Source organism: Onychomys torridus, chromosome 13, assembly GCF_903995425.1.
Source record: "Onychomys torridus chromosome 13, mOncTor1.1, whole genome shotgun sequence".
Classification (NCBI taxonomy): domain Eukaryota; kingdom Metazoa; phylum Chordata; class Mammalia; order Rodentia; family Cricetidae; genus Onychomys; species Onychomys torridus.
Window position 1 is genome coordinate 50,158,373 of NC_050455.1, and position 23,044 is coordinate 50,181,416.

The 23,044-nt window shown below is 47.1% G+C and overlaps 1 protein-coding gene across 9 annotated transcripts in view; it reads right to left on the reverse strand.

Annotated features, from left to right (window-relative positions):
• Ablim3 (actin binding LIM protein family member 3) overlaps positions 1 to 23,044 on the reverse strand; it is a 116,375-nt gene that overhangs the window by 9,579 nt on the left and 83,752 nt on the right. For 2 of the 9 annotated variants that reach the window (XM_036204684.1, XM_036204686.1), the window contains 10 exons: positions 15,965 to 16,023; positions 13,736 to 13,807; positions 11,622 to 11,777; positions 10,019 to 10,048; positions 9,457 to 9,586; positions 8,642 to 8,740; positions 6,796 to 6,843; positions 4,024 to 4,158; positions 3,390 to 3,454; positions 1,349 to 1,496 (listed from right to left, as the gene is read on the reverse strand). In XM_036204684.1, coding sequence (XP_036060577.1) covers positions 1,349 to 1,496; positions 3,390 to 3,454; positions 4,024 to 4,158; positions 6,796 to 6,843; positions 8,642 to 8,740; positions 9,457 to 9,586; positions 10,019 to 10,048; positions 11,622 to 11,777; positions 13,736 to 13,807; positions 15,965 to 16,023 — 942 coding nt within the window. The remainder of the gene's footprint in view (positions 1 to 1,348; positions 1,497 to 3,389; positions 3,455 to 4,023; positions 4,159 to 6,795; positions 6,844 to 8,641; positions 8,741 to 9,456; positions 9,587 to 10,018; positions 10,049 to 11,621; positions 11,778 to 13,735; positions 13,808 to 15,964; positions 16,024 to 23,044) is intronic. The other 7 variants (XM_036204691.1, XM_036204692.1, XM_036204688.1 and 4 more) reach the window with 6 other exon arrangements.

Sequence of the window (23,044 nt, forward strand, 5' to 3'; positions counted from 1 at the left end):
GATGGCTCAGTGGCTAAGAGCATGTACTGCTATTGTAGAGGACCCAAGTTCAGTTCCCAGCACCCACATCAGGGGCCTCACAAGTAACTGTAATTCCAGATCTGGGGGATTCAATGCCTCTGGCCTCCATGAGAACCTGCACTCAAGTGCACACACATACACACACACACACACACACACACACACACACACAGAAAATCTTAAAAAGATATTTAGCACAGTTCCTAGCCCATAAATAACACTCCATAAAACTGGCTTTATCACCATCCTATGCCATCTTCGGTCTCACCAAAATCAAGGTTTAACAGTTCATGGCCTTAGGTTCCCTCCAACTCAGGTCTGACCCTGGCTTAGTCACTTACTGGTTTTCTGGCCATGGGCAAGTGGCTTAATGTTACTTGTAGCATGTGTGAAGCAAGTGTCTCCTACACTGTGTGGATTGTAAGGACCAGTAGTGACATTTTTTTTTTTCTTTTCTTTTCTTTTCTTTTTTTTTTTTTTTGGTTTTTCGAGACAGGGTTTCTCTGTGTAGCTTTGCATTTTTCCTGGGACTCACTCTGTAGCCCACGCTGGCTTTGGACTCACAGATATCCACCTGCCTCTCCAGTAGCGACATTTGCAAAGGCCCAGAGCACAGGCCTATAATGAACAATGCCTTCTATTGCCCAGCAAACAGCGTCTGGAGGTAGGGCTTCCTAGCAGGCCTCAACTCCACAGAGGTGAGAAAGGAAGGAGGCAGATGGTGTGGGTGTTCCTCTCCAGGAACAGGAAGGAGCTCTGTGAGAAAGTCTCAAGTTGAGAAGCACTTGACAAAGTCTCTGCTGCTTTACTTCTAAGTGATTGGGAGGCTCAGCACTCCAGAAAAGAGGCCCCAAATGATTAAGCCATTCAGATGGCAATAGTATATACACAGTGAACTTAATTAGAAGCCCTGGTTCCAGACGGCCCCGAGAGGTGTGTGTGTGCGATCACTCAGTAGAGCATGGTTTCGTTTGGTGCCCCATCTAGCCCTCTGCCCAGTCTGTGTTCCACACCCAGGAGAGACCCAGGAGGATGATAAGGGAATCAGGAAAGTGAGAGAGGCTGAGGCTACCTTCATGGCCAGCCATCCTCTCCTGATCCCTTCATTAGCTCAAAAGATGGTATCATGGGGGCTGGCCATGTTCCAACACATTTCTAGGGAGAGGGAGATCCATGTCTATGAATTCAGTGATCTTGGGTTGCTGTGCCTCAGTTTCCTATCTAAGATGTGAGGCTCCTGCTGCTGGAAGGAAGAAGATGTGGTGCCTCACAGGGGGCCTGGCCCAAAGCAAGCAGCTAGGAGACGCTAGGACAGAGCAGTGCTTACAGCCATTGAGGGACATCTCATAGCCAGTGGTGTGCAGGGCCTCCCGGCTGCTGGTGGAGCTCCGTGGAGGGGTCCAAGGGTCTGCATAGGAGCTAGACCGTGCCTTCATTTCTTCCTTCAGAATCAGCCGGCCAATCCCACTCTGGAGCTGGGGGATGGGGAAGGAGGATGAAGTTAGGCAGGGGTGGGGTTGGGTGGGATGGGGTGTGTGTGGAGGTGAGGGGGGGCAATGGGGCCAGATCAGGAATGACTGAGCTGCTGTGCCTGATGGGAGCCTCTCCTGACACTTCTAGAACTCTCCCTCCTTGTGATTGTCAAGTTTTCCTCTGTGAGTTCATCTCTGTTCTCTGAGCAGTCCTGAGGTCTGGGTGAAGCTCTGGAGGTGGGTGCCCCAAACAGGTCTAAACTAGTGACAGGACCACATTGCCCACAGTCACTGGTTCAATGATGTGCAGCCATCTCCCCATTTTACTTGAAATGAAAAATGTCATCTAAAAATGAACTATTCTGAAGCCTAGTCATCTCTCAGTAGCCACAGGGCATTTGTTTTTGGAACTCTCCCTGACTCCAGGGCTATGAAAATCCTCATACACTTCAGTTGTCGCTCACAGAAAGTGGTGTGGCATTGCATGCAGCCTGTGCATCTCTTCCTGTGTTGGAGTTTGAGTCACCTATCAAGTACTTACTAGCACAGTGGAAACACCATGTGGAAGTTCTTATGCTGTATTGTTTAAGGAGTAATAATAAGAAAAACAGCCCAGATACAATTTTTTTAAAAAACACATTGTTTTCTAACTGCAGTTGTTTACCCCATTGTAAACAATTTAGTGTAAAACAAATTTACAATGCTATGTAAAACCCACCTCCATATGGTTCAAACAAACTTATGTGGGCTTTTATGCCTTACTTCTTTTGGTCATTTCAAGGCTTACTTATATGGAGGTGTTTATCAGTATTCCATCTCTTTTTGTGTATGTGTACACATGTTTGTGTGTATGTGTGCACATGGGTACCTGTGGGTGTGTACAGGTCAGAAGTCAACACTGAATTTCTTCCTCAGTCAATCTCTACTTTATTTACTTTTAATTCTTTTTTTATCTTTTTGGTTTTTTGAGACAGGGTTTCTCTGTGTAACAGCCCTAGCTGTCCTGGATCTCGCTCTGTAGCCCAGGCTGGCCTCGAACTCACAGAGCTCTGCCTGCCTCTGCCTCCCGAGTGCTGGGATTAAAGCCAAGTGTCACTACACCCGGCCTTACTTTTCTTTCTGAAGACAAGGTCTTTCTCTGAAATTTACTGATTTGGCTTGACTGGAAGGCTAGAGAACTCGCGAGACCTGTCTGTTTCTGTCGCCTCTCTTTCCATCTCTGGGTTAGGGATGTGCACTGCTATGCATAACTTTCACACGGGTGCTGGGGATCTGAACTCAGGTCCTCTTGCTTGCATGGTAAACATGCCAGCTGAGCCTTCTCTCTAGTTCCCCTCCCCTTTCCTTTTAATGTCCAGTTCATACCAGATTGTATGGACATGCCACATTGTGTTCCTCCATTTGTGGACGGATGGACATCTGGGTTGTCCCACCTTTGGCTATTGTGCTAAGCCCTGCCATGGGTGTATTATTTGCCTGGATGTTTGTCTTCATATCTATATATCTAGAAATGGAATTGCTGTATGGGTCCTATGGTAATTTTGTGTTTCACATTATAAGGAGCGGTTCATCTGCTGTCTACAGTGGCCGGGCCACTTTGTAGTCTCACTAGCAAGGAAGGATGCTGGTATCTGCTTCCTACACACATAAACAACCAGTTTGACTATAAAGCCAATGCAGAGGCAAACACCACAAACCAAGGGAGACTTTTTAAGAGTTACTTTCGTTTCGAGCAGTTGGAATGTGGTCATAACTGAAGCCAGTCTTACTATCTGATTTTTCAGCTAGGTACAATGATGCATTTCTTCTGAGATGAGTTTGAATTTGGTCTCTGTCACTTACAAATGGAAAAAAAAAAAAGTCCAAGTATTTTATTCAATGACGTAGTCTGCTCACCTTGTGCATGCTGCGGTCAAAATCCTCTTCCTCTCCTCCAGACGAGAACCTTCTGGCTCGGGGTACTGTCAAAGGACAGGCAGGATTAGCGTGTGCTTTCTGCTCAGCCCCTGGGCTCCTCCCTCCCTCCACTCCCCAGTTTCATGTGGACATCCATCCTCCCTACTGCTTTTGCCGCTGCTGATCCCCCTCTTTATTTTGGTTACGGTTGAGCTGTGTCATACTCTTTCTCTAAATGGAGGTTTCTTAGAAGGTAATGAAGTCACCCCCAAACTTCTGTAAAGTTTTATTCCGAGAGGAGATTCCATTAGTAAAGCCAAATGTTGAATCAAAGTGGGTATTGATGGGAACCCCTCTGGACAACAGAGAGGAACAGCTTGGGGTGTGATGGGGAGTCACGGCATCTGAGAGGTTTATATCTTCCATCTTTAAACACCAGGCCTCCTTCCCAGGAGCAGGAACCTGGTGTTTGGCTCCCCAGTGTATCCCTAGGGTCTGGGGCTGGCACCTAACACCTGTTGCAGAAGGAGTAAAAATCAGTTACATCCCCTCCCAGGAAAATGACTGGAAGAGTGGGTGACTGTCCCTGATACAGATGGTGGGGCTCTGGCCTTTGGCTCTATGATAATACTACCTTTGGGGGACCCATGGTAGGTCCAGTACTCGGACTCCGAAGCATAGTAGGGGTCTGGTGAGTAGGCTGGACTATACTTGGAGGCCTGGCTGATGTCTTCACTTGTTTTGCTCTTGGTTGCTGTGGACAAATCACCTGCAAAGGACCCAAGGACAGCACTTCAAGAAGGCAGTGTCTCAGCTGGGAGCATACATTCTACGTCTCTGTCAAGCTCCACCCCCAGGAGGCAAGGGGATTTAAGGTCAGAGGTCTCTGGTAAGACAGCATGGGGCATGAAGACCAGAGCTGGAAAAGCCCTGGGCTAGCCCCTCATTTTACATTTGAGGCCAGAGAAGGGAAGGGCTTAATCAAGACCACCTAGCCAGTTTTTTTACCAAAATTGACTAGACTAGGGCTTCTTCCAGACTAGTCCATGGACTCTCATGGTATAGCTTAAAATCATATCCTTAGAGTGAAATTCAGAGTTTCTGGGTGAGCTTGGCCCTTTCCTTCCTGACATCTTTGAAGACTGTTCTATCATGGCTTTGAATCACATTGAGGAAGGAATTGCTAGGCAGGGCCAAGAAACTCGTTGAGTTAGGTCATCTGTCTTCATGTCCTGTTTGAGGAGGCTGCGTGTCTTGAAGGAAGGGGCCCCGGACAGTGAGTGAGGAAAGTGGGGGTCTGGTTCCAGCTCTGCCACTTCATTTGAGCACAATCCTGGGTAAATTCTACCCTTCTCTGCCTCAGTTTCCTCCTCTCTAAGTACCAGGATTGTGGGGTAGACCAGGTTCTGCCTGGCATCATGTTTCTCTTTGAGGTAATCCTGTCACAGAGGTGACCAGAATACTCACTCCAGACACGATGTTTATAGGGCAGTGACTTGACCGTGGGATAGACTGGTGACAGGCTGGCAGGACAGAGAGCAGGGCTGGGGAACCCAGCATGGCTCTCCAACTGCTTGAGGAAGAACTACAGGGAGGCTGCAGGGACAAGATCTGTGTTCCAAGGATCAGAGCAGAGGGTCCTGGTATCAATGGGCTTTCATTCAGCCCTGGACTGTGCACCACTGCCTTGCTGCTACATCTGATCCTTTGAGTCTTTTGGTTACTGGTTTTTGGCATTTCTTCCTCTCTCTCTCTCTCTCTCTCTCTCTCTCTCTCTCTCTCTCTCTCTTTCTCTCTCTCTCTTTGCTTCCTTTCTTTTTTCTTTTCTTTTCTTTTCTTTTTTTTTTTGAGACAGGGTTTCCCTGTGTAGTTTTGGTGCCTGTCCTGGATCTCGCTCTGTAGACCAGGTTGGCCTCAAACTCACAGAGATCCATCTGGCTCTGCCTCCCAAGTGCTGGGATTAAAGGTGTGCGCCGCCGCCACCACCCAGCTGTTTTGACATTTCTTAATGATGCAGCCACCTTCATCCTGGACTCCTGAGCCAGTTTTGGTGCTGTCTCCTGGAACCCTCTTGGAAAACCTGAAGGGTTCTAAGAAACATGGGTCTCAGGGGGCCTTTCCTGTATGTCAAGGCCAACTATCTTTGGGAGGGTCAGCACCTTTATTTCTAGCCACATGTACAAACACAACAGGCATACAACTCACCGTGGGGCCTCTGCCCCACTGGCTCTGAAAATTGAAGATGTCTGGTTAGATGCAGGATCTTAGTCAGAACATGGTGGTGCCTATCTGCAATCCTATCAGTCGAGAGGGTTGGAGGCCAACCTGGTGTTACACAGTGAGTTTAAGGCAAGCCTCTTAGCAAGAGTCTGTCTCACTCCCAACTCTAAAATAATATTTAGGGTCTTTGGTGCCCAGAGCCACTATTTGCCCTGCCCCTTCCACCATCTCATTAGCTGGCTCCACAATACAGGATTGCTCCTACCATCTCCAAGTGGGACCCCAAGCCTGTGTGCTTCTTCTGTTACCTAACCAGAACAGTGAGCAGATGCCAGCAGCTGTGGTAGCAGCTGCTATCTGCCTCCTCCAAGGGAAAGGTGTGCTCATTCACCTGAGGTTTAATGAGTGCTTTGTAGTGAGGAGCAGGAGGTCCCAGCATGGATGACACTGGTACTGGAGTACAGGCAGAATCATGTGTAAAGTCTTCTAAGAGAAGACTCCTGGGCTGTGCATTCAGTGATTCTAATTTTAAGGAGTCTGGGTCATGAAGGAAGCCAATGAGCCTGCCCTTTTAAAATGAGTTTCCAAGGAACAGATGTTCCACAGACCCTTGTTTCAAAAACACCAAAGACATGAATTAATGAGGGGCCAGGGAGGTAGCTGAGCAGTAGGGTGCTTGTCTAGCTTGTACAAGGCCCCAGGTCGGATCTCCAGCACCAGGGAAACAAACTATGGAAGGAGGAAGTGATTTCCTGTTCCTTTCTCATCTGTGAGCTTCCATCTGCACTCAGAAAAGCTTAAAGCAGAAACCCCGACTCCAGTATAGGACTCTATGCATCTCACACAATTCTAATGAACAATTGGAATTATTGGCATTCCGAGTACAGCTCTCATAAGGGCTCAGGCATTTTTTTTTTCAGGATTGCTCTGGTCACAGAATTTAGAGCATCAGAGAGCAGGCAAGGTAGGTGGGGAGGTGTTAAGAAAGGATTTAGGGAACACGAATAATTTCTGGCTCTTTTGAAATGACATGGACACCCAAAGTCATCTTGCGTGATTGGGGGTAGCAAGAAGGACTATGCTATGGTCTTGCATCGTCTCATTCCTGGGAACCTGTGCAGAGCCATCTACATTGGTCATAATCCCCCTCCTTGTTTGGCCAAGCTCTGTCTGCCTCTGACCATACCATGTCGTTTGTAGATCGGGGGTTTTCGGTAGATGTTACTTTCTCCAGCTGCCAGAGACCAGGAAGGAACAGTGGGGAGGGGGAGAGAGAGAGAGAGACAGGGGTGAGGGGAGACAGCACTTGGTCAGTTGATCTGAGAAGAGAGAGCCAGTCAGCAACTTTTTCCAAGGGGCCACTACCTTCCCCCAGGCAGGCTTCCTATTCCAAAGTTGAGCTTTACTCTCACCCGATAGGTTCCAGGTAGAGCAGGAGAGAGGCAGATGCATGCAAATGGTACCGAGGAAAGGGAGGTGTGCTAAATGGTGGGCATGCAAGGGGTAGGAGAATGCTAAGCAGGGCCTGGTGCAGGAGGTTAGCGCTGCTTCTCCTCCTAGTGGCTCCACCTCACTCCATGCAGAAGTCATCAGGAAGCTGCAGAGTTTCAGCCTTGTCTACCTTGCAGAGCCAGACACACTGGGCCTCTTAAGAGCTATTGGGATAGTGTCGCTGAAACGGCAGGATTGGCTCTTGAGGGTGAGTGAGTGGGGGTTGCAAGGTTGGAAGACGGGGTCTAGACCTGACTCTACTGTAACCCAGTGTGCTTGTTAGGTTTTGTCAACTTGACACAAGACAGCATCATCTGGGAAGAGGGAAGTTCAGTTGAGACATTATCTCCATCAGACTTGCCTGCAGGCGAGTCTGTGGGGGGCCTTTTATTGATTAATGATTGATGTTGGAGGACCCAGACCATTGTAGGCAGTGCCAGCTCTGGGCAAATGCTATTGTGTAGTATAAAAAAGTAAGTTGGATGAGCTATTAGAGCAGGCTAGTGAGCGGCATCCCTCCATGGGCTCTGTTTCCGTTCCTGCCTCTAGGTTCCTGCCTTGAGTTCCTCAATGATTGACCATAACCTGTAGATAAACCCTTTTCTCTTCTTAGTTGCTTTTGGCCATGGTCTTTATCACAGCAACAGAAAGTGAACTAAAACATCCATGGTGGGATTTCCCAGGAGGCCACATCTATGAGGTCAGGCTTCTGGCTTCCCCTCACCTCCTCTAGTTACTCTGACTTTATTTCTGCTGTTTCTCCCAGGATTGTCACATCTATAACTTTAAAGTCACTTCCTCCAAGAAGTCTTTTCCTCCCCACCTCACCTAGCATGACTTCCCCTCCTCTGGTCACCCTTGTGCAATGCTCTCCACCCACTGTTTATGTTATCTATTGTAATATAAATTTTATCAGTAAAGTAGCTATTATCACCTTCAATCACCTTTTAACTTTTTTTTTTTTTTTAATTATTATTCAGGCAACCATCTCTATCCACATATTATGAGTATCACACTAACAGATGAGCTAACTGGGCATCTGGTTCTCTCAATACATTTAAGTGTACTCACTATGAAGGTGAGATCCAGGCTGGAGTGAGCTCAATTGCAACCTCAGGGTCCAGAATACTACCTGGCTGCCCAGAGAAGCCAAGAGACTCCCCAGACCACCAGCTTACAGGCAATGGGATCATGGTTCAAGCCAAAGAATCCTGAGGCAAGCACCCTTCACCATTTTGCCTACTCTGCCAATCAGCAAAGTAAAAGGCCGAAATCTTGGGCATTTCATGTGAGCTCCCTGAGCCTTCTCTTCCTTTACCCTTCCTTGTGGTCCTGATCAAGGCTGGTTACATGGAGAATAATAGGCAAAGACCATAGGCATGTTGGGGCTGGAAGGTGAGTTAGCATGGATGGAAGGGTACCCCAGGAATGGACTTCTCAATGCCTGTGCAGCATCAAGCAAGTGACCCAGGCATCTGGCACCCCCCATGGAGCAAGCATGCACTCGTGCTGGGAACAGCTGGCTGGCTGGCAGCGCCTACCTGGGATGTGAAAGTGCTTGGGAGCCTGGTAAGAGGTTGGAGTGGAGGACCTCACATCTAACTGGCTATGGTATGGAGAACTCCGGCCACTCTCAGGCCCTGGAGCATGCAGGCAGTGGTTCCCAGAAAGAACAGAAGCATCGAGAAAACAGGCATTAAACAAGGTAGCCCCGAAGGATGCAGTGAGGCCATGGCAGCAGGGGTGGGGGTGGGCTGGATGTCCCAGTGTGCTCAGCTCCGGAGAGGAAGCAGTTTGTGCGTTCATGCACCATGTCGGCAGAAACAAGCTTGACCTTTCCTCTCATTTGACGCCCCAAGTCTGAGTCTGCCAAGAAGATATCTTTACCTGCTTCTCCTCCCACCCCATCCCGCTTAGGCTCCTCCCTTGGTTTCCTCTTTTCTCCATTCAAACACTTGAGACTCCCCTTACCTCAGGGTGACTATATATACTTGAACTGGTTGAACGGGACCTGGGCCCTCAGGTGAAGACCAGCCTCCCAACCTTGATGCTATGTGTTTCTTGCTGTGGGTGTACAGGCTGAAGGGTGAGCTAGAGGAGCCTGCCTCTAACCAGGGTCACTGGGCTGCCTGACATTTCCTTTCCTGGTAGTCTCCTCCCCACATCCCTGCTGCTTCTCAGCATCACACCCCCGTCTTAGGGACTCAGTCAGGCCCACCAGGTCATCAGAGTGGCCATAGGCTTCCAGAAAGCCATGCTGCTATGGAAAGTGTCTATTGTCCCTGCAGCTCAGGGACATGAAAGTGACCACATTGTCCCGACTCTTCATCTCTCTTTGGGGCTTCCTTTGCCTTACCTGAACGGTAGTAGTGATGAGGTGAACGGGAGAAGGTCGGAGACATGCCTTGCCGACTGTAGGTGGGGGAATCGATGTATCCCGGGCTGGAGGCCCGTCTCTGCCGGAGGTCCAGGTTCTCATAGATGTCCTGGGGGAGGAGGTAGGACTGTGAGGAAGGCCTGTGGTGTGCAAGTCTTTTAGTAGGCAGCTGGGGCATGCTATGGAATCTGGAATTCTAGGAACTCAGGCTTGAGTTATACAACCTGAGGAGGGTGGGAGAGAGTTCTCAGGCCTTCATGCACCATTCCCAGCCATTGGCTAGAACCCATGCACAGGTTCTGGAGTCTCACTAGGGATTCCGGGGACACAAAGGAGTCTGATAGGCACATGGTTTTTTTTTTTTTTTCCTCCAGCCACTCCCATCCTTCACGTCATTGCTTGGTTGGGGGACACATTTTGGGTTGAGAAATCAGGCCCCTGTGGTGTAGGGGAGGGGTGACTAGGGAGCCCTTCCTGGTCATTATAAAGATACACCACTTTTGGTATATTTTTTAAACATATTATATATCAGATTAATTACCTGGGAGTAAGGAGATAATGTTCCCAGCGACTTTAAAAGCGAAGAATTTGAAGGCAGCCATGAAGGGAGCGAAGGTAGAGAGGAGGGCAAGAGGAAGGCACAGAACATAGTTAAATGGTAAAATGGTGATAGGAAGAGGGTCTGCAGCTGCCCCCGGGGACCCTCTCCAGATGACACCTCACTTGGAATTCTAGACCGTCAGAACTGCTGGAAAGTGGTATAAGGTCTGGGGATGCTGATTCCCCCTTCCTAATAATAGTGAGAGAGCTCAGGGCCACGCTAGGCCTCTGAGGAAATGGCTAGTCTTGATCTGGACCCAGACTCCCTTCCTTCAAGCTCAGAGCTATGTTCTCAAGTCTCCCCCCATCTCTCTCCTGGCTACATCTCCTTTGTGGTTCACGAAGACAAAGCCCAGGGAAGCAGTATCTAATTAAGGGCTAAGCAAGAACAGGCCACTGTTGTAAATTGGGAGGCTTGCATGGTAAGGGATATAGCAAGCTGGAGACGCCAGCTGCAGACTTAGTCCACTGAGCTGGGTCTGCTGATTTCAGCTGTGACCAGAGCCATGCTGGAATGTCTACTCAACATGGACCAGATTCTTAATTTCTAAGACAAGTAAGACATGCAGATTCTTCTGTGAAATCGCCAAACATTAACATGGTGACAGCTAATTTACATTTCTCAATGACACTGTGAGCGAACCCAAACCATTTGGGGGTTGGCTCTGACCCAGAGGTCCTGCCCTCGAATTTTGGAATTGGAGTCTGCAAATACTTGATTCACTTTTCCAGGTCCATTTTAGGAGCCAGAACTCAGAGACTCTCAGCACTGGACTCTCCAACCAATGGAACCCAACCTCTATTCGTTATCCTGTTGCTGTCTAAGGACACATGCTAGTGAGTGGTGGAGCTGGGAAAGGTACAAGGGAGCCTGCTGCACATTGTTATAACTCAAGGGCCTGCACATTGTTATAGCTCAAGGGTGAGAAATCTCTTGGAGGATGGCTGGTCAGGACCTATTGTGTGATAGCTATCTCTGCCTTCTCTAGAGAATTCTCCCTAGAATTTAGTAGCCATATAATGGTTTCTAAGTTGTCTTATGCTGCATCTTCATAAATATGTGTCCTGTTTTGAGCATGAGGTTTTAAGTAAGGTTCAAAATGGAGAAAACATGCCTAAGCACGCTTTAGGAATGTCACTGTCCTTTGAGCCTTTCATGGTATCAGAGACATGGGCTTGAGTATTAGCAAGATTCTGCTGCTGAAAGAAAAGCCACAGCCCAAGTAATGAGTAGCTCTATGTTCTCAGCTTGCATGCTGGTTCAGCAGGGCATGGTAGGGACTGGGAAGAATGGAGAGCATAGTCTTGTTGACTGGGTATGCTGCCACTCACCAGTAGATGATGGGAACACACACTTAATGTCTTATTTAAAGCCAGATTTTTGGATGAAAGCTCTTGGTGTTTACAAGTTGGCTATAAATTCCAGATTAGAAGAGTCTAGGGGCCAATACTATGGTGGCCAAGCTGTCTGTAAGAAAGCTGGCTGGGGACCCCAGCAGCACCTGGGCTCTTTCCAGAGTCTCAGAGAGGGCAAGATGCAATACCTCTCCATAGCCACATCTCTCCAGCATCTCGTCGGAGGTGTATCTGGAATGAGGCTCGTAGGAAATGAGGTCAGGGCGTTGCACCTCGTAGATGGACTTAACCTTGGGGAGAGCTGCCAGGTCTTTGTAATTAAGGATCTCATTATCCACTTTAGCCTGGGGAAGAGGGAAATGGACAGGAAAGAAGAAGAAAGGTAAGAGGAAAAAGAGGAAAGGGAGAGAACACAAACAAGGCACGAGAGGACCAAGCATCTCCAGCTGCCACTAAAATCACTATTAGGCATGAAGAGAAGAGCTGTAGATGTTAGAACCAGAACGGTCCCAAAGGTTACATATTGAACAATATTGTTTGTGAGGCCCCAGGGTTTATCAGAGTGGTCCCCACTAAATACCACAATACCTCTATGAGGGAAGTATAAATGCTATCTTTTAGATGTGGGGCCCCAGGCTTTACCAGAATGGTCCGCGCTAAATACCACAAACTTCTCTGAAGGAAGTACACATGCGATCTTTTAGATGTGGAAACTGAGGCACAAATGTTCCATAACTGGTGTCACAGACTGCCATCTGAACTCCACTCCTGGATGATGATGGCTGCGAAACCCCACAACGCAAAGATGTCCCTAGTGGCAGCCATCTTGGTAACTCCCTTCTGCGGACTAGTTTATGCTTGCCAATAACTTTCTCATACGGTAGAATCTCACACTAACCCCTCTGATCCTGCTGTGACTGGTGCTGTTCTCCATGCCAGGGGCCTTTTTTTCTCTCATGTTCTAGATGGGACTTGGCAATAAGTGCAGCCTATGATCACAGCAACTTGTCTTGACCTGGGGTTGGAGCTCAGTAGCTTATGGGCTCAATGGTTGTATGGCATGGACAAAGCCCTGAAGTTAGTCCCAGTACCACAAAAAAAGAAAGGAAAATGTAATTTGTTTTCTGTGACAGCCATGTGGCAGTATTATATCGAAGTCTCAGCAATAACTCTCCATATTTTCTCTTGTCCAAGGGAGGAAAGGGCAGGAGTTAGTGCCATTGATGGGCATTGTCTGGGGCCAAAGAAGAAGCCGGATGCGAATCTGGATGACTTTGCCGTGGTGTCAAAGCCCACCTTGGCCTGGCAGGTTTGAGGATTATGTGTGAGGCCTTTCTCCTTGGGGTGAGTTCTTTGTTGTCCAATAGCCCCTCATTCTTGGTCTCGGCTCCTCTGCCCTGTGGACAACCATGCTGCTTAACTCACTATTCCCTGGCACTGACGCCCACCGCCCTTGGCTTCCTTCTGTTATTCAGTGTTTCTTCCTCTGGGAGGTCTTTTCTCAACTGGCTCTGGATGGACAGGTCTCTTCCTTCATCGGTAGCATCATAAGGGTGCACAGAGCCTTTATCTCCTGCTCCGTGTCATAGTTACAATTGACTATCCACGACCTCTATGTCCGGCGTCATGAGGGTACCAGATCTGTCCATCACCATCTCCCCAGGACAGAACACAGTACTCATCACTGAGAGAAAGCTTGGCATACACGGAATGAACACATGCATTACCACAGGACCCAAGGTCATCTAGCTTAGCTCTGTCACTTCTGCTTATGTGAATGGTTCTGAAGATGGGAACTTAGACACACGTAAGTGGTCTACTTAGTTTCTGGGCTCCCCATATGTTTAGAAAGGTCTCTTTTAGCTTTGCCCCTCCCCTTTTATTTATTTATTTTTTTGCATTTTGAAACTTCTCCCTTCTGCCTCTTTATCACACACACTACCTATATTCCAACATTATCCCATCTCTGCCTGCCTCGCTGAGCTCCTAGCTGCTGTCTTGCTTGGTCTCAGGGAAGGAATGGGGAAGGAGGCATTTGGAATTGATTTTAGAATGCAGGAAGATTTCTTTGGTCATTACACTGTCTCATGCTCCTTGAACTCTACACTGCCCCCGCGGCTCTTCATTTACTAGATTGTGTGTCTGAGAACAAGGTCCTCGACCTCCCCACGCCCTTCTGTATCCTTAAGATCTGGTATGCCACCTAGAATAGGACAAGCATGGTCTAAATGGGCTTCAAAACATTTCAGGTGCTGGGTCAGGGGTAAGCAAAGCCCCACAGCTGCTAGGAAGTGATACATACGCAGATGACTCGGTTAGGGGACCCAATGCTGGATCCCGGGGGTGAGATGGAAGTTTCAGATGTCCGTCGATGCTGTGGGAAAGATGAAGACAGAGGGGTGAGAAGCAGAAGTTCAGGCTTAGTAGGGAGAAAACGGGCAGAGAACGCAGCTCGTAGGGGACTATAGTGGTATTGCTGATGTACTCTGGCTACCTCTGTCCCTGCTCTGCCCCATCAACGTTGCAGTGTCTGTGTGGACTCTGTCAGGCTGCTAGACAGGATATGAATTTATTTTCTAGTTATCTGTAGCCATCATTTTAAAGAGAAAGTTGTTCATAAAACTTCATTTTGGGTTATCTCAGCCAATAATGTATTTATTTTAAATGAATAAAACTGCTTCGTTTTCATTCCTTAGTAGCTTAGTAAACAACACAGAAGCAAACAGAAACTCACCGACTTGCACACTATGCTGATTCTTTGCAGTGGACCCTTGGCAAACTGACATCAACTTAAGTGAAAAACCTTAAAACATTATCTGCCTCTGCACAGTGGCCGCGGTGGATTACCAGCCTCCCAGCCTCCAATAGTGTGATGCTCTTTCTGGGCATCTCAGAGTGGAGCAACGTGTGGTGATGGGACAGTCCAGATTGAATCAAGGACCACTGGGAAATACATGTGATTTTAGAGATCTCAGATTCCTGATGTACAAAAGGAAAGCAGGTGTGCCTCAGGACTGCTCAGTTTCCATCCATCTCGAAGCATTCTGAGTAGGGCTAGAGAATGGCTTTTTACCAAACCACGAATGAGAGCTAGAGGTGGATCTGGGAATGTGAACAAAGGTGGGAACATTCTGATGACACCACATCCCACAGTGATGAAGTGGAACGTTTTGTTTCAAGCCTCCTGATTAGTTGGAGGAGGGTTCTTGATTTGGTGCTAACACATTTCGACAGCTGTCCCAACAACACTTAATTTCCCCCTTTGAATTAAAGAGTGTGCCAGCAACACTGGCTAGCATTTTTAAGACTTCTTTTCAATAACTATTTCATTATCATTGAATTGTTTTTGTTTCTAGCCAGTGTTACTCCTTCGTACGCGGCAATTTCAAGCTTCATTTTAAAATAAGTTCAGTTAAATGAAAAGGAAAAAAAAAAAAAGGAATGGGTACTGATACAAAGAGGTGGCACACAGACGTAGCAAAAAATGTCAGGGTTTTAAAGAACTCAAGTTTGGGAAACTCTCCAGAGAGGAAATTGAGAAAAATAAGAGTTAGGTCTTCTGGTACTTATAATGGGGCAGGCCTTAGAAAGTACAGGGCCATGGACTCATATGGATCCAAAGAAATCACACATCAGCAGGACCAGTTCTTTCATTAAGTGGGTGAAAGGGCAAAGGAGAAGGGTTAATTAGCTGATCAGAAATTGTGCACCTGTGGTTTTTGGTTGAGAGGATTCTAGCAAGTAACATAAGAGACTCTTAAGGGGTCAAGTTGACAGCAAGGACGAGAATGTAAAGGCGTGTCAGAGCTCAAATGTTGTTCCCCCACCCTAACACACATCCTAGGAGCCTCTGTGCAGCATAAAGAAGCCAGGAACTCATGCTCTCCCTGCAGCCTGGGTAACCCCCACCTCCTTCAGTACCAGGGACCCAGATTCACAGGCCTTTCTGGCATTTGTCAGAGCGAAGCAATTCTGAGGGACCAGGGTCTCAGCTGGTCTGCTGTGAGCCTGGGGACAGCACTCTGCATTGGATGCCTGGTTGCATCATTGCTGTCAAATCACCCTTTATAGACTTTATTTTCTCACAGGCAAAGCAGAGATACAATTTCTTGCCCCATCTGCGACAGGGGGGTTAAAGGAATCCAGCCAGAGCGGAGCTAAGAAGACATTCTGCAAACTGTCAATTACTGAGATGATAGTAACTGTAATTATTAATAAATAACCCTAGGCTAGGAAAAAAAAAGCATGGCCATAAGTGCCTCAGATTGGCTGCCATCTTGGCCAACATTGGTACGGTTATAATCTCGCCCACCCTAGACACACTTAAAAATTTCCCACGCATCAAGTCCTTTATTGTTTTCACGATTCTCTCATATGCAAGATCTTATTGCACCCCAAGCCCCATGAAGCAACTCTCCCCATTAGGGAGCACACAGAAATGGACACACATTTGGGAGCTGGTATGCTCTGCCCTGAGGCAGAGCTTTCCCAACCGGTGGAGAAACCTAGCATGGAGGACCACGCCTCTTACCTTGAGCTTCTTCTCTGCCCTGGCTGCCTGCTTGCAGATTGGGTGCCAAACCTCAGAACCTAAGGGGCCAGGAAAATGACAAAGATTCAGACCTCTCAAAGCTACCAGTCACCAGAATCCCTACTTCACCTCAGTGTGACAGCATGTATACTCTACATGCATGCCCGCCAGGAGGACTTCTTTGTGTCTCAGGGCTTTATTAGCTCCCTGTTGTCTTGGAGAGCCACTGGTACACCAATCTGACTACCCATATACATTTCCAGGGTGTCTAAATCCTACTCATTTCTCGCAGTTCACATAGCATCCTTGTGAACTTCCTTACCTGTCGGCTGGAGGTGACTTTTTCCTCCTCTGGGCTCCATAGTTCTCTGAGGTGTCTTCGCATAGACAGTCTTAAGTCATATTAGCCCATAAGTTGGCCACCCTGAGTATATCAACAGCACCTTCTGTTGAAAGGATTGAGCTTTACCCGTGGGTCTGTCTCCCACAGCGTCTACATAGAGCTTGCCTTTAGCAGAAGTCCATGGGTTTGCAGGGTGAGAAGATGACCAGACGGCTAGTAGTGAGTGACACATAGCAGGTGGCCAATAAAAGTTTGTTGAATGGATAAATGGAAGTGGGGGTGAAAGAAAATGACAAGCCATGGTTAACCTCAGCTTCCTTTTCTCTTCAAAGACTTAAGAGAGAATTAGGACTTATCAGAGCTATTGCATTTAAGGGGAGGAGGTGTCACGGTGTATATTCTGCTCGGGAGCATTGTCTTGACCTGATAATTCCTCAGAGACTCCAGCCCCGTCAAACTTAGTACACTCATGTTGCTAATACCCATGTTTTATAATGGGTGGGAGTCCAGTTGGCGGGCTCCAAACCTAAGAGGCCAATTTGGAAAGGCATGAGCAACAGGTGGTTGGTCACATGCTTCAAAGCCTCGAATATTGCACATTCCCCAAAGAAGGGACAGGTGTCCTGGATTAGAAGGGAAAAAATAGGAACATATTATCCCCCCTGGAGCCAGCCCTCTGGTAACCAGATCGAAAAGGAAAGGGGCCAGCAAATGGCTCCATTCCTGAGCACCCAGATGGCATTTGTTTGTCTGACTTTGTTTCTAGGTTATGCTTTCCAGGCTGTTGCCTGGAGCCCCTAAGACTAAAATATCAGTGAGAGCACAGGGGTGTGGCATGAATCAGATAACCAGACCTGAAGGAGAGGAGAGAGAATCAGCTTCAAATCTGGAGTCCAAAGGTCTCTTCTCTACTCAGCCCTTAATAAAGCCTCTGTCTCTCTGGGTCCAGTTTCTTCATCTGAATAAACACTAAGGTAACATGTGGTCTTAGAGATTATTTTCATCTCCAAAATTCTTACACTCTAGGGCTGGTTTTGTCTTTTGTGGGACAAGAACCCCCCACTTCCTATCGCATGGTATTCTCAGATGTTTTTAATTATTCAAGAGGAGTTTAGTTCTGTCTAAAGTAAAATGCAATGGTTATTAGAGTCCAGTAGAGGGACTCTGGGTCTGAGGCTCGGAGCCAGTGATCACAGGGTGTGTCTGCTCTCAAGCAAGCTGTGGGTTGTGAGCTTTCCTTCTGGGAGTTTAAATTACAGAGAACATTTCCGGTTCCTCTCTGAGTTTGCGCCCGAGTCCACCAGGAGTTGTTTACCACTGTGGCTATGGCAGGAAACACATGTTCCAGGTCACTGTAGGAAATGCTTGAGGTGGACATGAAGGTATGATGAGGTCATGACACTGAGTGAAAGACCAATGGGAAAAGTGAATCAGGCAGAAGTCCAGGCTGGGGGCAAAGACAGAAATGTGTGGGTTCAGACTAAACTGTCTCTCTTTGACTCCACAACATTGACATATCTGATCTGAAATAAAACTGAGTCACGTATGGCTATTTGCTGTACTCTGCATACAAGAAAGCATGTTTATCTATGAACTGAGAGGGAAGAGGAAGAATCAAAAGACAGGAGGAAGATGTAATTAAAAATGAAAACGTTGCCAGAATATCATATATATATATAAAAGAAGGAATAAAAAGGGGGTGTGGTGGGGATTGCTGGTAGCTAGCAATAAACTTAGATAAACATAAGAAAAAGTGATTTTTTTTCCATGTATGAAAATATGGTCTCCTGAGCATTTATGTCCCTGGTTATCAGATCAATAGCATGGCCTCAACAGAAAGAAAACACCTAGTGTGCTGGCTAGTTTGGGGTCAATTTGACACAGGCGGGAGTCATTTGGGATGAGGGAGCCTCAGTTGAGAAAACACCTCCATGGGATCAGGCTGTGAGTGGAATCCTACAGGGCATTTTCTTGATTGGTGATTGATGTGAGAGAGCCCAACCTTTTGTGGGTGGTGCCATCCCTGGGCTAGTGGTCCTGGGATCAATAAGCAGGTTGAGCAAGCCAGTAAGAAGGAGCCCTCATCAGCTCCTGGCTCAGCTCTACCCTGCTTGAGTTCCTGCCCTCACTGCTTTTGATGATGAACTGTTCTATGGACCTGTGAGTGAAATAAACCTTTCCCTCCCCAAGTTGCTTTTGGTCAAGGTGTTTCACCACAGCAATAGCAACCCTAACTTTATCTTTTTTCCCCCCCTCAACAGTGCTTGGCTCATGTAAATGACTGGTTGGATCCTACCTTGGTATTTTTACAGTTATAGTGTGAAAGGCATCCAGAGGAAGGTGGTAACCAGAGCAGGGAGGGCAATAAAAATTAATCCCTAAGGCAGCATCTTCACCCTGGGAGAGGACGTGGAACAGGAGGCTGAACCATGTCTTGTGGGCATTTCAGCCGTCTCTGAGGGAAGAGGCTTTCATTAGATTTGCAACAAGAACTTAGGGCAAACATTCCAGGGAAGGAAAACCAACTTTCATGAATTGAATGTTCTCGCTCACTTGCTAATGAGCTCCCGTCCTCCACAAATTTTCAAATATACACCAGATAGGAATGTGCTCAGCATCAATATTGAGTAAGGGACTCATCATATTGTCAATCACACTGACATATATTTAAACAACCATCTCAATTCTCGAAGATCTTGTTTCTACGTTAATAGTGTTCTCCATATTCACAAAATAAGCATTTGACCTGTCCAATCATCCCTATGAGAATGCAAATTCTATGAAGAGAGATTCTTATCTATGTGTCTACAAGGGCTAAAGACTCTCAACAAATGCTTGCTGAAGGAATGACTAGAGAAACATGGGCTGATGAGATGATTCAGCCTGTAAAGATAATTGCCACCAAGCCCGTTGACCTGAGTCTGATCCCCAGGACCTACGTGGTAGGAGAGAACCAGCTCCCACAAGCTGTCCTCTGACTATATGTGCACTGTGGAGAGTCCACGCACATATACACATACACAGATAAACTAACACAACAACAATAATAATAAAGCTTTCAAAAAGAAGCAAGATATTTGATGTTAGGCTAGCTGGATTCTCTAAGCTGAAGATTTGGGCAAATAGAACTGGCTTCTGATTTTTTGTTTTGTTTTGTTTTTTTGAGACAGGGTTTCTCTGTGTAGCTTTGCACTTTTCCTGGAACTCACTTGGTAGCCCAGGCTGGTCTCACAAAGATCTGCCTGCCTCTGCCTCCCAAGTGCTGGGATTAAAGGCATGCACCACCACCGCCCGGCTTTTTTAAAAAATGTTTATTTATTTTATGTATATGAGTGCTCTATCTGCATGTACAACTTTATGCCAGAGGAGGGCATCCGATCCCACTATAGATGGTTGTGAGCCATCATGTGAGTGCTGGGAATTGAACTCAGGACCTCTGGAAGAGCAGCCAGTGCTCTTAACCACTGATCTTTCTCTCCAGCCCTGGCCTCTGATTTTGACAGCTACAATTTTAGATTGAGTGGAAGAACATTCACTAGGTGGGGGCTGTTCAAGGGATGACCTGTGTGGAGAACTATTCTGATAACCTGGTGCTGATTCTTAGGTCCCCATGCTGAGCCCCTGCTATCAATTTCTTGGAGAGAATTAGATCTGGCAGCTCTCTAGGTGACTTTACGACTCTAAAGATGAGAATTATACAGCACTCCAAGTTAAATTTTTTTTTTTTTCCGAGACAAGGTTTCTCTGTGTTGTTTTGGTGCCTGTCCTGGATCTCACTCTGTAGACCAGGCTGGCCTTGAACTCACAGAGATCTGCCTGACTCTGCTTCCCAAATGCTGGTGAGCAACTGCCACCCAGCCATTAGTTTTTAAGAATGCTATGGGACAGAGAAACTAATGGTCCAAGACAGAACTCTAACATCTTACAAGAATGGAACATGTTTTGTCTGGACTCCTGACAACAAGTCACTCTTTCTTACTCTCTGAGACTGTCACCCACAGTTCCAGGTTCCGTGGTCAAAACTTATTGTGAAGGTTATAGGACAATCAGCTGACTAGAGATGGAAACCCAAATCCAGCAAATATCAGGCTCATTTTGATGTTCAGCAGAACCAGCAGGACTAGGTAAGCATGCCCCAGACCTGCAACATCTGGGGCCGACAGGATGCTAGGATCCCACCCTCCTCTCTGCTGGACCTTGACATTCAATTTGCCAGTGCCTCTTTGAAAATGTCAGAGCTGGGTCTGGTGTGGTTGTCTTGCCGAATGCCCAGTGAGTCTGAAGTTCTGGGTCAGCACTGTGCCAACATTTTTGAATCTGAATGTTTTTAGACTCTGTGGGTTGCCATAATCCTCCCACTATCTACCTCACAGCCCTTCTTACTTGGTGATGAAGGTGACTGAGTTTCAGGTTTCGGATTCTGTAGGGAATTCTGCCTCAACAGGTTTCTTCTCCCGATTGCTCATGACCATAGTGGGGTGAGGTTGCTCAGCATTCTCCTCCATGGCAGCAACACCTGCCTCTGCTACATGACCCAGCAATGACCTTAGAGTTGCTCTGTTAATAACAACCCTATCCAGGGCCAGAGAGATGGCTCTGTGGCTAAGAGCACTTGCTGCTCTCCTGGAGGATCCGAATTTGGTTCCTAGAGCCCACACAGGCAGTTCATAGCCATACCTCCAGCTTCAGGAGATCAGCTGGCCTCCTCAGACATTTGTACTCAAGTGCACATACCCATGTGCACATATCCCCATACACTGTAAAGGGGAAGTCTGTAGACACAAAGCACATCAGTGGATACCAGATGCTTGTAGTAGGTGTGAGTGAGTGGACAACTGCTTACAGGGGATTTCTTTTGGGGTGAGATAGAGACACATAGATGATGGCTGTACAGCATTGTGAATGGACCAAAATCTTCCTAAGTACATATTTTAAAATGGTTACTTAGATGTTATGTGAGTTTTTATCTCAAGCAAAAGGAAACCCCCTGCCCCATAACCCCAGAGGAGGTGGACTGCTTCGGCAGACTACAGGGCACTCCACTCTTTCCCTTTCCCTGAAGGTGCAGAGTCTGTGGGAGGGGACAAGCAAGCTCTTCCCTGGGCTTTAGTGTACAACACTACTGCCACTGCCATCATTGTGGATGTCAGCAGTCTTCCCCAGGCATCGGGCACTGGATGCATTCTTTAATGCGCTATCCCACGAGGCTTGAATCCTGGCTATGCTGCTTGTGGTTTCGCTGGTTGCACTGTCCAGAGCAACTCAGTCCTGCTCTGTGCCTTTGTTTCCCATCTACAGAGTGGGGATTGATAATGTCAACCTTGTAGGTTTGTTATAAGGATTAATGAACACACACACACACACACACACACACACACACACACACACACACAGACAGAGAGAGAGAGAGAGAGAGAGAGAGAGAGAGAGAGAGAGAGAGAGAGAGAGAGATCTGCCTACTATAAGCAGATATCAACACACTGGGATGATATCTGCTTATAGTAGGCATTATGCATAAATTTTTATTGTTGTTAATATTATCTCCTCTCTCCCATGCAAACATAATGTGCTAGGGGCTAACTAGTTTGGGTAAGCCGAAAGGACTTACAGAGAGATTGGAGGAGAGGGTTTATTCCTTTACTCTCAGGAGCAAGGCCTGGGTAAGCCAGCGAACATCAGTGAGGGGCTGCAGGGTGTTGTGAAAACAGTTTATTTTGGAGGCAAGCTCTTAGTGATGGGAAGCAAACACCTCTGTGGCTCCAGGAAGTCCCTAAAACTGATCAGACTTAACACATTTCTCTCTCCCCACGCTTATATAATCAGTAAGGGTTGCTGAAAGATACTCATAGACAAGCCAAGTTCCTTGGAAGAGGATCAGGTCAACAGAGCCACTGGAAAGACACTCTTCAACCAGCTGAACTGCCTGTAGGCTGTGCAGTATGCTCCAGGGTCCCAGCTTTTGTGAGCTGTCACTCATGGGGTGGCTTTTGGTGATGCAGCCATCTTTGAGTCATTTCTGCTACTGTGAGTAACCGCTCACCCACACTCCTGTAAGTAACCCCAATAAAGCTCATTGGTTCATCAACTTATACTTTTGTGGTATCCATGCTTCAGTCTGACTTCAGTTCCCTATCTGGGGTGAGTATATGTCTGCTTCTGTCTCCCCCAAACAAGTAGAGGGACAAAAAGACAAATGGCTGGCTACACAGGTGACATTTCTGAACAGAAGCCTGGTGTGGCTGCCACTGCACCCTCTTGGCACGAGGAAGTAGTCTTGAGGCTTGCTTTACCGAGAGGTAGAGGGAGAAAAATGTCTGGTAACCACAAACCTGGTTACCATGGATGGCATCAAGCAGGAAGGGACAAAGGACAAAGCAGGAGTGAGGGTACAATAATTCAGGGGACACGGACAGTAATGAGAATGATCTGAATGCTTAGGATGTGTCAAGCAATAGGTATTCACATTTTCCCCTATTATTACTATTTTTCTTGTGAGACTTTATTGATGCTATGAGAAGCCTATGATGAGGATACCTTGGGCATGAGGTGGGTCCAATGGGCATATGGCATGGACAGGGCAAAAATATTTATTATTTTTTATGTGTATGAGTATTTTGCTTGCATATACATTTGTGTACCATGTGTATGCATGATACATATGAAGGCCAATAGAGGGCACCGAGTCCCTTGAAAATGGAATTACAGATGGTTGTGAGCCACCATGTGGGAGCTGGGAA